This window comes from Rutilus rutilus (assembly GCF_951802725.1).
Source record: "Rutilus rutilus genome assembly, chromosome: 3".
Taxonomy (NCBI): domain Eukaryota; kingdom Metazoa; phylum Chordata; class Actinopteri; order Cypriniformes; family Leuciscidae; genus Rutilus; species Rutilus rutilus.
Genome location: NC_140211.1, coordinates 26,587,501 through 26,602,432, shown reverse-complemented (window position 1 = coordinate 26,602,432; position 14,932 = coordinate 26,587,501). Strand labels below are relative to the sequence as shown.

The following is a 14,932-nucleotide window of genomic DNA, read 5'->3' as shown; positions in this document are numbered from 1 at the left end:
ACAGTCCAGAGTCCCAGTACAGAATGACTCACCTTCTCTATGTCATTCGGAACATCAATCTTCAGTCTTATTCAATTTATTTGCCTCCACTCTTTGTCAGTAATTTTTTGTGCAGTGACTGAGGTTCGGTTCCCCCTGCATTCAAACAGGCTGCTAATGCACATAAAGGGATAGTTCACTCAAAAATTAAAATTCTTTCATAATTTACTTAATGAAACCCTCTTGTCATTCCAAACCTGTATAAAATGTTTTCCTCCGGTGGAACGGAAAGGAGAAATTTTGAATTTTTTTGTTTTTATTTTTCTCAGCACATCGAAAGTCAATGGGGTCCAATGTTGTCTGGCAACAGCATTTTCGTGTAAATGAAAGTCCAAAACATTTTTAGTTGAAACCGGAGTTGTGTAACTGCTACTAAGTCTGGCATTTACAACGTCAATTATATGTTGTAAATCTAACATCAATTCCGCGATTTTTTGTGATTATAAAATGTTTTTTTTGTTTTTGTGATAAGGACCTCAGATGGAATGTATTTTGCTCAAATAGCAGTAGCTCTTAAGTTTGAATTGAGTTCAGGTTGAGAGGTGTTAAAGCATACCACGATTTATGTCCAGTTCCATTGACTGCAGCAGGACACTGTGCACTGCTGGCACCTCTGCTGACATGGTAAATTAATGTCTACGTTTTTTGCCCCTCCTCACAGTTAGTACAAACACAAGGAATGTATTTTGTATTCAATTTTAATTTACAATGCACAAAAACCCAGTATACATTATGTAAAAAAGCAAGTTGCCCAGCAACCCTCATACTTAAGCAAAATATGCCAATCAAATATTCATGAAATATTGACTTTAGTCTCCTTTTTAAGAAGTTTTACACAATAGCTTTATTTTAGCCCAACCTGATACAACAATACAAAAGTATGCAGTCGCCGATTCGCTATTACTCTATAGAGCATCATTTTTAATTAGTTGTTTAAATGGTTCTAATCATGCATAACCTTTCATGCTTTTTTTAAATGTTTAAAACTTCAGGTATAGAAAATGAAAATATACATTAATTAAAGATGCTTCAGACATCTTAACGAGATTGCCTTGTCTTTTCTTATCCTCCCCTTTTTAATCTTCTCTTAAACGGGAATATACATCTTAAAGGCTGTCTGGTGAGGCTATGACATATAGCCTGAGGTACAAAAGTCTATCTACAGCGACTCCAAGAACACACAGCTCTATGAGAATCAATGAGGGCAAAGGTCACGCGGCTATTCGATTAACTTTTAGTAACATCTCCTGCATATGTACAGTCAAACATATTTCTCTGAGACTGGTCAGGGAAACAAAATAGCCAATATTTGATGTAGTCAGATAAAAAGCTTCTTCGGATAAGTAACTTTTCAATATAAATAAATTTGGGGCACGTCAGGTGATTGATGACTTGAAATTTTCAGCACCAGTCATTCTAAATCCTATCTTATCTGCATCATCAACAGTATTTACACAGACACAAAAGTTGCTGTTATGAAATAAGTTTGTGTTAATTTAGCTACCAACATCCTAACATACAGGCTAGAGCTAATATTCTACTCTATCTTTCCTTCTCCACCCTTGTCAGAATTGGAGGCTTAACTGTAGGGATTTAAGGACTACTGGTAATGGGGACACTGTCTGGAGTCTGATGCAATATGTTTTGTCTGTCTACAGTCTGTTACCATAGATACAACAGTGTATTTGCTATAATAAGACATGGTCAACAAGTAAAGAGTTTGAATCAATCCAAGCTGACAGGCAAAAAAGCAGGAGTACAAAACAGCTACTCCTTGCATTTGGTGACGTCCTTACTTGATACAAAATTTGGTAGCCCTAATTCCAAGTCATAATGAATAATGTTAACAGACTGTGGTACTGTCTATTAGCTCAGTTTTTGAATCGTATCGTCAGACATTAGAGTGGAGTGATTGAACACATTTACTATTATTTACAGTCAAATATTTGTGACCGGCTTTGGCTGGATTTCAAAATTGTCTACCGAGAAGCTTTCACAGTCCTCTAAGATATTGCAAAGTTTCAAGTCATTGAAACATGGTGCTTTACAATTGAATGTTATCAAAGTTATCTCCAGCACATCAAATCAGAGCGTGGGTTGGACTTTCTGCGGTTGCTATGGGCACGATGTCATAACATTCTGCACGAGATACAATACGAGTGAAAAAGAAACTGAATTTGAGTGTACAAACAGAAGTTAACAAGTTAAGCACTGCGGACAGTACACATTCCAGGACCAGGAGGGGAAGAAAGCATAATACGATTAAGTAAAATGATTTGCCTAGAGAGCCTCCACACAGCCCACAGCATAGAACACTGCAAACCAACATCAGGCCCTCACTGGCTGCCGTTACTGCTGTTGTTGTTGTTGTTGTTGTTGTTGCAGATGTCTCCGGGGCCTCCACCAGAAGCAGGGTTGTCTGCGAGATTGTGAGCATGCTCTAGAAACAGGTCTTTGAGCACACTCAGTTCTTTGCTAAGCAATTTGATTTTGGCCTCCAATCTCTCGTTCTCCTCCTTCAGCTCATTGACGCGCTGTTGGGTGTCCTGCGCCTTCTGCTTGCTGCGCATGCGGCTCTTCTTTACGGCCAGGTTATTGCGTTCTCTCCGTTGGCGGTACTCGTCGCTATCTTTATCCATACTATTCTTTTTCATCTTGCTGGGTGGTTTAGCCTTACCCCCACCTCCGGGACTCACTGGAACTAATTGAGGAACCTGTGAGAATTATAATAATGTCACACATAGTAATGATAAGCAACAGCATATCCAGTATATGGCTAATTTGTGGTTTTGACTTTTACATTCCAAGTCTTCTATAAACAATTTTCTTTAAGACTACAAGAAACTGGATGGGTGGATGCACTTTATGAATACATATTATGAATGCATGATATTGAAGAAAAATGCTATATACAATAACTTGTTAAATGCAATATTCAATATGCGTTACGATAATGCTTTAAGTGTGTAAAATAAATGTATATGTTAATATTTAAAAACTGAAATTATATAACCAACATACATGTTTCACATTCTTTTTGTGAGAAGGAAGCATCCCTACAAAGTGAACAGCAGTGTTTTACTGTAGAATTACATAAAAAGTGAGTGTCATTTTAACGTCAGTGTAAACCAGGGGGGTTTAGGGTGTCAGGTAGGCCTACATTAGGTTTAACAACAGAAATTGAATAATCAAATATAAAAATAAAACGTTGCTTAGTCTTCACTGTATGAATTAAATATACACTGATTCTTATTAAAGCTACTGAAGTTATTCAGTCAAGGGCAGTGAGTGATTTTCTCTTTGTCTCTTGTCAGACAGAAGCAGGTTTATTAGGCTGCTGTCCCTTTAAAGGTCCTGATATACTTCAAGCGAAATCGAAGAACAAACTGATATGACTTCATTTCAAACAAAATCAGGCCAAATCAAAGTTCGTTTGTGTTCATTTCAGGAGTTTGAAACTTGTGGCGCTTTTCCACTGCATGGTACGGCTCGGTTCGGCTCGGTTCGGTTCGACTCGGCGCAGAACGGTTCGGTTCGGCTCGCTTCGCTTTTCCACTGCGTGGTACGACTCGACTCGGTACGGCACGGCTCGGCTCGGCTCGCTTTAGCTTGTTTGCTTTTCCACTGCAGTTTGTACCGCTTCAAAGTGGGTGGGACTGATCGTTAATAGTTGCCGTCTCTACTGCCATGGCATCATCATATTAAATGCGAATTTTTCATTCCGTGTTTCCCCATCCACTCCTCGGCAACCAAAGAGAGGAACGTCTGCACCTCGTCCACTGACCACGATTCAGCCATTTCTTTTTTTGAAGTTTATACTCTTCTTTTTTTTATTTTTTAAGCAAATACTTTTAAAACAGGCGCTACAGTGTTGGCTTTGTTTTGTCTACTGGCTATTTAAATCTAGCGGGTTTAGTGTCGTAAATACAATGACGCTGGTAGTGATGATTCTGTCTGACCAATCAGTGATCTGCAGTGTTTCACGTCACATTTTAGTATCGGTACGGTACGCTTGGAACCTCAACAGAGGTGGTACCATTTAAAGCGAGCCGAAGCGAGTCGTACCGTACCGTACCATGCAGTGGAAATGCGCCATAAGTGAGCCGTACCGAACCGAGCCGTACCATACCATGCAGTGGAAAAGCGCCAAAGCGTGCCGTACCGAACCGAGCCGTACCGTACCATGCAGTGGAAAAGCGCCATTGCTTGATGCAAAAGCAAACTTTCTGGAAAAGTTTGCTCCGGCTGGTAAACTCCCATTGGTCCATGGCGATTACGTAATAGGTATGCGCTGAGGGTCAGCGACCGTCCGCCTTCTTTCACATAGAACTCTTCTCTGGTTTATTTCTTCTGTTGAGTCCGTCGAGGTCAGACATTCGCGGGTAAAAACGCTAACACAGTGGAGAGTCGCTTTGTAGTAGAAAATGAAGATGAAATGAACTGCTTTTCATGTTTAATACTGTAAAGTAGGGCTGTAGTACTCGAGTCCGGTCTTGGACTCGAGTCCGGACTCGAGACCGTTTTTCTATGGTCTCGGACTTGTCTCGGACTCGCTGGTATTCGGACTCGGACTTGTCTCGTTCTCGGCCACTGGTCTTGCCAAATATGGCTTTTGGTCTCGACCGAGTCCAGGAGTCTTTATTATGTTCCCAGTAATCACACGTCGCCGCGATATTAAAACAAAATATTATTGGAGGGAAAGTGAAACACTGGCCACTTAATAACTATGGGCATTTCGGGTCTTTTTCGTGAGCCGGCTCGTTTCACTCAGCTCACTGAAAAGAGCCGGCTCTTATGACTCACAAACGGCTCTTTAAAAAATAAATGTTTAAATAAACTCGCTGAAAGTCCACCGCTAGTGCAACGTGAATATTCACATTTTTGATTGTCCATAACACCCCGAAAACTAGCCTGCTTGCCTTGCACATCTAATTTATGGGCAAAGGTTTCCGACTTTTTTTCTTACCTTTCTTTCTTTGCCTATTCCACGAGTGGTAACGTTAGGCTCCAATGACTGGCTGGTTTAAAATATAGCTAATATCGAAAAAAAATAACCCAGCTCATAACTTGCAGGTTTGCTTAGTGGCAAACTTTTTTCATTTGATTGCTTCAGCCGCCACCCGCCTGAATTTAATTAAAATATTATTTTTCGTCACGTCATCCGCCCGATCCGCGGTTTATCCGCATCTCGTGTGTGTGTGTGTGTGTGTGTGTCTGTGAGTTGGCTCGGCCTTCCCTCATGCAGTTTAATTGGTTGACATCGCGTGTATGATTGACAGGAACAGAATGTGAGGCTGATCAGACAGTCGAAACGAATGTGTGTGCGTGTGCTCCTTTAGGCCTATATAATTTTTTTTTTTTTTTTTTTTTTTGAATTTGTCAATTATTTTAAATAAAATTAAAATTATTCATTATTTCATTATTACATAGTGATTTAATTTCTATAGGCTATAGCCTATATTTTTTTAGCAGACTTTTTTTTTTCCTGTCCTGGACTCGGTCTTGACTCGGACTCGAACCTTTTTGGACTCGGTCTTGACTCGGACTCGAACCTCTTTGGACTCGGTCTTGACTTGGACTCGACTAGTCGTGGTCTTGGACTTGTCTTGGACTCGACAAAGGTGGTCTTGACTACAGCCCTACTGTAAAGCTGCATGCTTTTAAGCAATCTATTGTATTAAGTGCTATATAAATAAACGTGACATGATTTTCCTGGAGTGCCGAATTGCAGAGCTTGTGCAAATATCCACGTTGCTTTGAGTTAGATCAGATGCTTTTCTTATGCTTTCTTTAAAAAATGCTTGCTGTTTTCTCATTTTTGTTTTGTGTTTATTTTGTTATTGAGAGAGAAAAGTACGCAGCACATATTTACATATTCATCTTACCGTCACTCTCAGCAGTGTGGGCGGTTGTTGGATGTTCGCTAACAGTATATCGCAGGTCACGCAGCCTAATTCGAACTTCTTTTTACCCCTAAGCCAAGAACGAAAAAACAAAACTTTGCCGTGAGTATATCGGGGCCTTAAGAGCTGCACGGATCCAATATGTTGTTACACGTGCACTTTCTTTCTCAACCATTTAGTCCACTTAAGACATAACTGACCAAGTTTACATGAATACTCACCAAGATGGGCAATTTGACATAATCATTTGTGTATTTGGCCACGTAAGCTACAGAAGAGAACTGATTTCGGGATCACATGGTTTCCGAGAGGCTCTTCCTGTGCGCGTGAGTACTTCGCTCATTGCATTTAATTTAAACATTAAGCATGTCACACATATGAAACAGTCATGTGTCTACTCTTTGCTGTCTGCGATGACCTAAAACTTTTTGTAATCTTTTGGAGTATAAAAATCATGCAGTTATCACGAGACCTTGTGATATGCATATCGTGATATGTACATCTGCGAATTTTTTATATATCATGCAGCCCTAAATCATACCATGGTTTAAGCACTGCAAAATGACACAATGCAATGCTTTGATCTTGGTTTTGCAGAGTCATTTATATTCATTAATGCATGGGTGAATAGATCAGCTTGTTGATGTGTGTACCTGCTGTAGTCCTGCAGCTCCTGCGGGGTTAAATGCACTATTATGAGGCTGATTCTGTATAACACTGACACCGTTCTGATCTGTGCTGGATATCTTCTGTTGCAACTGCTTGTTCATTTGGATCCACTTCCACTGTCTTTCTCTCAGCCTCTCCGACCTAAGTTGTCGGGCTTCGCAGAGCTGAAGTTGGTGTTAGCTGGTATTGTGTGAAGCTGGATGCCACAAAATGCAGCCGTGTGCCTGAAAACCAGACAGAACGGAGAGAAAGAAGTTATACAAGGTACTCTGCACACATCAGCATCATTCTCCATCACACTTTTACATATTTTGTTGGCACACAATTCCCACCTGAACAGATGCTTTACGCAAAACGCATTATTTCAGCAAAATGCTGCAACACCTGAAAGTCGGGTCAACCGCTTGTGCTTATCCGTTAGCATTATGTTGTTGTAATCCGACCGTGCCATGTCAATGTGCATATGTGGCAAATTTTCTTTCTCTCAAATGAGCGCGAGCTCAAGTGTTGCCCGCGGTTGCATCATCGCTCGCGCTCCCACCCGCTCATTTTTTACACGGGAGAAGGGAAACTCCGTAGTCATGCTGAACTATGCCGAGCTAAAGTTAACATTTTAAACACACATCAGAGTATTGACGATACGGTAAAGAAAATTTAAGTTTATTAGTTTACATTTTAAAGCCAGACAGTGTTTTTGTATGTTGTTTTGAGTCATGACAGGCTGGTTACATCATACACGGAACTGTGGGAATGAAGGGGAATACCGCTGACTAGCTTTCAACAGTTACTTAGCCTAACTTACATAAAAAAATGGCAGCAGATCCAGTAAATCAGTATTGTATTCTATAGCGTTGAACCCCACAATGTTGACACATGTCACTTTAGGGCTACGTGCGTCCGTAGCCAGTGGGATCAACTACAGGTTAGCAGGTTGGCTAATAGTTGGCACATTCCTAACCATGACGTCAGGCCTCTAACAATGAACTGAGCGCTCATACAGGCTGCTTTCTACATAAAAAGTTACGTGAACGAAGAATAACGATTCGCAGTCGATCGCGATCATGTTTAATCGTCGGTTATGAAGCTCTAGCTGGCCTCAAGATCCGGGAGTTGAAGCTATTTTGCAATCGAGTGAGCGGCACGGATCCTGTTAGCGAGCCATCGGTTAATTGATCAAAAAAAAAATACATTCGACAGTCTGTATTTCTATCTTACAATATCCCCGCAAAAACTTACCTTCAAAACGTTCCAGGCTTACAAGTCACCCACTCGAGTTAATAAAGAATAATGTCCTCTTTGTTCACGGAAAAATAAGCACAGGTTGAGGTGTTATTGTTTGGTAAAGCGGCGCTTGGGAGTATTGCGAAATCTTGTGACCATGTAGGGAAATCTGCTCTCGCAACCAATCAAATCAGAGGGTTGGGAGACGACGAAATATACTCTTTGAATGACATGTCCCTAAACCAATCAGGCTGCATTTCTCGGTTTGGGGAGTTTTCATGCGGTAAAACATTAGATCTGTCAAGAATACTAAACACGTTAACAGTAGACTATAGCTCTCGTTTCATAAAGCTGGTGAAATTTAGAATTATTAAAAGGAAGTATTTGTAAAGATTCATAGAAGCGAGAGCCAAGCTAAATAAAGTTATTATTGGTATTACTCCAGTTTATAATTTTGCGTGGTTAGCCTATCTTGGACTTAGGCTGTAGTCTGGTCAATTCTCGCACTTTCGATTTCCGGAATTTATTCTGATTGACACTCCACCAACAACAAATGAAACATATCAAGTCAGATAAAATATTGTCATGGTAATGTAGGCAATAGTCTTGTGTTTGGATGCGAGACGCATTACCACAAATGTCCCTAGATCATCTTGCCCTCCAAAATAGGCTATTTCAGTTCCATCTTTAATTTAACCCCCCCATAGTTTTTTTTTTTTTTTTTTTAATGCAGGACATGTAACATAACCTGATAGGCTATATGGCTCCAATACAGCATGGTAATTTCTAAATCTGACATAAGGTAAATTAAAGCAGACCAAAATAAATCAACAGAAAAACGTAATTATAACATATCTGTTGCTGGCCTCTCGTCTCATTCTTTTAATTATGTGCCAGGCTCGCGCTGTAACAATAGAGGGAGCTCCCAGACTGCTCACTTTCAGCGCATGCAATTGTCAAGTTGCTGTGTGCTCTCCAGCTTCTCTCGCTCATGTAGGTGAGACGTGTGCTGCTGCACTGTTAGTTTTGGCAAAGTATAGCCTACGAAGTTATTATTGTTCCCAAAAGATTCTCCCAAGTGCTAAGAAAATAATGGATAGCACAATACGGCCAGCGGAAAATATAAGAATAAACACAACAAATAAACACAAAGATAAAATCAATTATTCAATGGGATGGCTGTTTTTTTTTTTTTTTTTTTGGTGAGATTTAATGTGGAGGCGATTCATTTGACTTTTAATTGATTAAAACAATTTCATATGGCATATAGGCCTACATGGTGCGTTTAATATTTTTCAAGAAGCGAGTTTTAAGACAACCGCAATGTTTTCTTTTTCGTTTACTCTTTTATCATTTTTTCTTTCTCTTTTCATTTTTTGAAAAGGCTGCTACAATACTAGACCTATCGAGCATCAAAATCTAAATTAATTTAAATTTACAATGTAAAAAAAAAAAAACATAAAGATGCATATTTAATTTGATGAATTATTATTAATTATCTGAAACGCATATTATTTTACCTATAATTCAATAATAATGACATTTCTGAAGGACCAGGTCGATATCAGTGCGTGCGTTGAGCTCTCGTGCAGAGATCACGCAGTGAAGCATTAGGACCCAGAGCACGCCCGCCCTCCAAACTCCAAAGCGTATATAAGTGGACTGAGAAAGTATTTGACAGATGTGAAGCTCACACGCTGATGGTGTAAGTGTCATATTAAAGGAGATCCTGAGTGGCGTTTCAGCCTTTAAGCTTGCATTCACTTTACGGCCAAGTACACAGCCACGACAGGCTGCGCGCTCGCCTGTCCCGACAACTTGGAGCCAGCACGGCTTTCTCCGGTACTGCGAACAAGCTGGATTCCCGGAGCTCTTCACCATGTCTGGCAGGTTTTAGATACCCCATGGAGCAAGCAAACCTCTACGAGGTCGCCCCACGGCCACTGATGACCAGCCTTGTACAGAGTCAGCAAAACCCTTATATCTACAAAGACACCGCTGGAGACCTGAGCGAGATCTGCGAGAACGAGAACTCCATCGACATCAGCGCCTACATTGACCCCTCTGCCTTCAACGACGAGTTCCTGGCTGATTTATTCCACAACAGCTCCAAGCAAGAAAAGCTCAAACTGGCGAGCGGAGACTACGAGTACCCCCACGGCGCCAATGGCACACCGGGGGCCCCGCAGATGTATGGCTGTCTGAACAGCTACATGGATTCCTCCAAACTGGAACCCATCTACGACAGCCATGCACGAATGAGGCCCGTGGCCATCAAACAAGAGCCCCGGGAGGAAGATGAGCTCAGCCACTCGATGCCACCCACATACCACCACTCTCAGCACCACGCACCGCATCTATCCTACCTTCAGCACCAGATCGCGCACTGCGCGCAAACCACCATGCACCTCCAGCCGGGCCATCCCACACCTCCCCCGACGCCCGTACCCAGCCCGCACCACCAACACAGCCACCTGCCGGGGGGCTCCATGAAGATGGGCGATCGAGGGAAATCCAAGAAACAGATCGACAAGAGCAGCGTCGAGTATCGTATGAGGAGGGAGCGCAACAACGTAGCCGTGCGCAAGAGCCGGGACAAGGCGAAAATGCGCAATGTGGAGACGCAACAAAAAGTGATCGAGTTGTCGACGGATAACGAAAGACTGCGCAAGAGGGTGGAACACCTCACGCGAGAACTGGAGACGTTACGGGGCATCTTCAGGCAGCTCCCAGACGGCTCGTTTGTCAAAGCCATGGGTAACTGCGCCTAACGGAGCGGGCTGAACTTTTGAAGTAACTTTTGCGTGATTTTTACGTCTGCTGGATAAACGCTGACACATTCTGAAAGTGTTTCTATAGGAGCCAGGCAGCTGCGGTATAGCCTACATGTGCCTTTTGTACAAAAAAGAGACAAAAACAAACAAACGATAAGCTCATCTCTTCATACATTTGGACTAGCTTGTTGTAGGTGTAGTCTCGTTAGAATGTGTTAGCTAAGCGAAATATATCAGTGCAGCTAATGGGCATGATTTCACCCTGTCAATGTACCTTTTATGTTAAGTTACAAGCTTTCCTACTCCCCCCTTGCCTCCTTGGGTTACATACAAACCTAAAGCGACAAAAAACGTTCCTGCCATAGCAGGCTGTTTTTCCACCACACCTGCTGCTGCACAACATTCACTGTATGATATTGTTGATTTAATTTTTTTTTTTTTTTTTTTTTTTTTTTTTTTTTGCAGGGGGTGGGTTTGTTTCATGGACGGCAATAGACAAAATGCCAAAGCATAGGACTGGAACTCATAGGTTTTTACTGTGGTAGACTATCTGTCATTCATAACGCAGACTGTATGCACTATGTCGTCCAAACGCGACCTGTTGAAGCGCAGTGTGAACATTTTTTCCATGATTCGGGTACTGATTTGTAAAACGCCTGTCAGTATACGCTTTTAGAGTAAACGCTTTGTATTTATGCAATATGATTGATAAAAAAATGTGAAAGGGTGCATATCTCTATGCAATGTCTGTTGCTGTCATGAGAATAATTCCGGTGGACGCTCACCGTGTGCTTTCTCACTGGTTTTGCAGTGAAGTCCTGTCTTGCTCTGTAAGTGTGTGCATTTCATGTGAACTTTTTCTTTCTTTTTTTTTTGTACATCAACACTCGAGCAGAGACCGGGTTCAGTGCCTTTTGAGTTTTGCTGTCTTTATCGTCATCTCTGACTGAACTTGGACAGAAATACACAGCAAGGAAAAGGAAGCACTTTTTCTTTTTTTCTTCTTTTTTTTTTTTTACAAACGGCATATTGCAAATGTTATACGAATGTTTAATATGTTTCAGTTTTAAAATGAACATTATATATAAATATAAATATATATATATGCTAAAATGAATTAAAACATTGTCTTACATATGTCTCATCCATTGCCTTCTCATTCTGAGCAGTTTTGCAACTTAATATGTGTTTGTTTATAGCTATGTAGCTATGTGTATATATTTGTAATTCACCTTACTTCGTTTCTTAGTTTGTCGCGCTCGTGTCTAGTATAATTCCCTCACTGTTGAGTGATTTCTTTTGTTACTCTGTGCAGCATCAGCCCAAGAGTGTTTAGTTGACACATACAATTCGCTCGACGCCGATAGGTGGCGCTCGAAAGTCGTTTAAGTCCAACACACACATACATATTTTTGAAACACGTGTGAGTAAAACTGGAAACCAGAACTAACCGGAATAATACTTGTAGAATAACTTTGTTTATAGTTTAAATGATAGCTTCCACATCATTTGTCTTTTACGTGAATACAAGAAGGCGTTTCCAGAAGGATCCCTTCAGCTCATGCAGGGTCTTTGAGCTTCACTGTTAACTTTAACTCAACAGTCATTCACAGCGCTAAATATTTACAGTGAGTTGTCGCACTTTTAATAGAGTTCAAATTGAACACATTGTCAGTAAAAGATCAGGGTCACTGATAACGACTTGAGTACCACTTTCATTGATTAATGCCTCAGCCCTCAGCTCTGAATTGATCAAATTATCCTTAAATTAGATAATCTAGAGTGCTACTGATGTCTTTATTTCTCTTGAGTATACTTTTCATAGAGAAAGAGAGACAGGCTCTCTCTGACCTGTGGAGACGTGTTACACTCCATTGTTGTCAATTGACATGTTTTTACATTATCAGCTGTGGAATGATTGAATCAATAAATCAAGCCCCTTTCCAAACCTCTGTTGCAGATAGAATGATGGCACACACAGAATCTGTCTCAGCCAGGTTCAAGCATAGTTGTTAAGCCAACATTTTCAGTCTCACTTGTACTTGCCTGCCAGCTGTGTTCTGTGGCCAGCTCTTTTTCCTCATTCAGCTTCACCTGTGAATGATCTGCTTTGTCTGCTCGCTCTGTTTCTATCATAAGTCAGAGAGAAGTTTCTATACACTTCCATTATTCTAGATTAATAACATTAATTCAGAATTGAATGAACTTAAATGGGGAAAGTCTGGTAATGTGCTGATGTTTCCAAGACTTTTCCAAACTTTATGGCAAAATAGCACGACCAGACAAAATACACCATAATGGAGTCTGAGCGACAAGTTAATTGTAGAATATTTATGAATTATGAATTATTCAAGAATAAAAAGCACATTTTTACATTATTGTTTTTAGTTATGATTTTTATCATTTTTTGTTTAAAAAAAAAGATAATCAGCCATTTTGCTAATGTAACTTTCTGTAATTAAATAATTGTAAATTAGCCTGCCTTAATGCTGATTAATACAAAGGACGATGACAATAATGATAACTATAAAGATTTAATAATCCAATTCTGTGAAAATAGGGTAGTCTACTCTATACCATATCTATAACGATAACGACACAGAGGATTCAATATTGTAGGAATCACTTTCAGAATTTTTTTTCCAGCTGATGAACTATACAAATATTGAGAGCCAATCAGAATCAACCCAATTTTAAAGAGCTTGAGCATTGAAACTGGCCGATGACTTAACTGCAATGTTTGTTTATGAGAAATAGAACATTATCATCCTTTAATTGTAGATGCCAATAGTTGTCTTTCTCGGTGTGAACAGGCCTTTAGAGTCTATTGCAGCAGGACCTCCTTTACATTGAATATAAGTGTTTTCTGAGCGCTTACATTTTTTTCTCTTACCAGTCATATCAAGAGCCATATATTGTATATTTAATCTGTGAAATCCCATTACTGGATAAAAAAAGCTGTTGCGCATATTGTGCAACAGTACCTAGTTCTGGTCAGGAAACATGTGGGAAAAATGTTCATAGGGCGAGTAGATGGCTTCTCTCCTCCCTGAATGGAATACATTAAAGCATCAAGCTAAAACCTGGATGCTTCCTTTGCCATCTTATTTCCTCTATAGCTGCGAGAATTCTCCAATGATTGCATTTTGTCTTCTCTCTGTCCAACATTTGACATGTTTGAGAAAAGCCAAATCTAACTGGACTTGATGTGAACTTAATGTGTAGGCTAGTTGTGTGCAGCTGTGTTTCATGTTCGCTTTGTTTCGTTATTGCAAATTCCTTTGCTGGGGTGTGTTGTTTTTAACTCTGGTCAAACACCTTGAGAATGTCTGAGATGATATCAAGTGTAAATTAGAAGAGCCAAGTGAAAAGAAGTAGGAGCTAATTTGCCAAAAGCTTAGTTCTCCACCAAACAAATTCAGTATCTTATCATTTGCTAAAGAAATACGTGAAAACCAACAATATGATAAATCCAATACAAATGAATATGTGTGCGTAAGTGTGCATGCAAGTCAGTGTGTTTAACCACGTTATTTGATAATACACTCTTTCTTATTTGTTGTCTGACAAAAGTTTAACCAGACCTTTGAGTGAAACTTCAAAAGCCAGAAACTTGTCTCGGTCTCTCCACACTCCTGACTCTCTCCTTCAAGTGAGATATGCGTATACTCACATTTGAGTTTGAGGGTCTGGTATAGTACAAATCCCTTCAGTATCGATATGATTTAAAACTCCCTGTCCAGTGCTTTCACCAGCTGCCAACAGGCCCAGAAATTTCTCTTTGGGCCCAATAATAAATATACCCTAAAAAAACCTGAGCCCAGTGCAATAGAAGGAAGTATATCACTGTTTGTTTGCTTAGGGATGGTCGTTAGAAGGCTGGAACCTGGACTTGACAATTGCCAAGACAACCAAGAAGAGGTTAAACCGCACAGAAAAATCACACACCGCTCTATGTCTTGGTCTCTGTGAAGTAAGTAAATGCTTTAGCTCTTTGCTGCGAGAATATTCAAGATGAAGATTGATTGCAGAAAAACAGGAATTGATGCATTCTTAAGTTAATTGGGTAACATTTTTCAGCAAGCTCTCATTTGCTGTTTTGCTTTACGTCTCATTTACGCCTGGCTTGTTTTCTTGCCCTGTTCAGGAGCTCCACCAACTCTTATTTTTGATCCATACCTCACTCTCTATCAATCTCTCACTGCCAGTGTTTACGTGATCTCTCAGACTGCTATGGGAAGCATATAGTGTGAACTGACCCCTTGGTGCCAAGTTCATTATTATATTATATTATGAGCAGTCTAAAATGCAATGTCTAAAATAGCA

At 40.3% G+C, this 14,932-nt stretch overlaps 2 protein-coding genes across 2 annotated transcripts; one reads left to right on the top strand and one right to left on the bottom strand.

The window, feature by feature from the left end:
* Positions 1-721: 721 nt before the first annotated feature.
* cebpg (CCAAT enhancer binding protein gamma) lies at positions 722-8,520 on the bottom strand. Its single transcript, XM_084404147.1, has 3 exons — positions 7,848-8,520; positions 6,596-6,835; positions 722-2,753 (listed from the first exon to the last, which is right to left on the bottom strand). The coding sequence occupies exons 2-3, from the start codon at positions 6,710-6,712 to the stop codon at positions 2,376-2,378; spliced, it is 495 nt and encodes a 164-aa protein (XP_084260273.1). The 5' UTR covers positions 6,713-6,835; positions 7,848-8,520; the 3' UTR covers positions 722-2,375.
* Positions 8,521-9,495: 975 nt separating this feature from the next.
* cebpa (CCAAT enhancer binding protein alpha) lies at positions 9,496-11,741 on the top strand. Its single transcript, XM_084404146.1, has one exon. It carries the CDS (start codon positions 9,737-9,739, stop codon positions 10,601-10,603), a length of 867 nt encoding a protein of 288 aa, XP_084260272.1. The 5' UTR covers positions 9,496-9,736; the 3' UTR covers positions 10,604-11,741.
* Positions 11,742-14,932: the final 3,191 nt, after the last annotated feature.

Excerpts from the sequence above, each read along its gene's own strand:
- cebpg (XM_084404147.1), bottom strand. The coding sequence starts at position 6,712 with ATGAACAAGCAGTTGCAACAGAAGATATCCAGCACAGATCAGAACGGT. Across the intron at positions 2,754-6,595 it reads GAGCTGCAGGACTACAGCAG|GTTCCTCAATTAGTTCCAGT; the intron begins GTACACACATCA and ends TAATTCTCACAG.
- cebpa (XM_084404146.1), top strand. The coding sequence starts at position 9,737 with ATGGAGCAAGCAAACCTCTACGAGGTCGCCCCACGGCCACTGATGACC.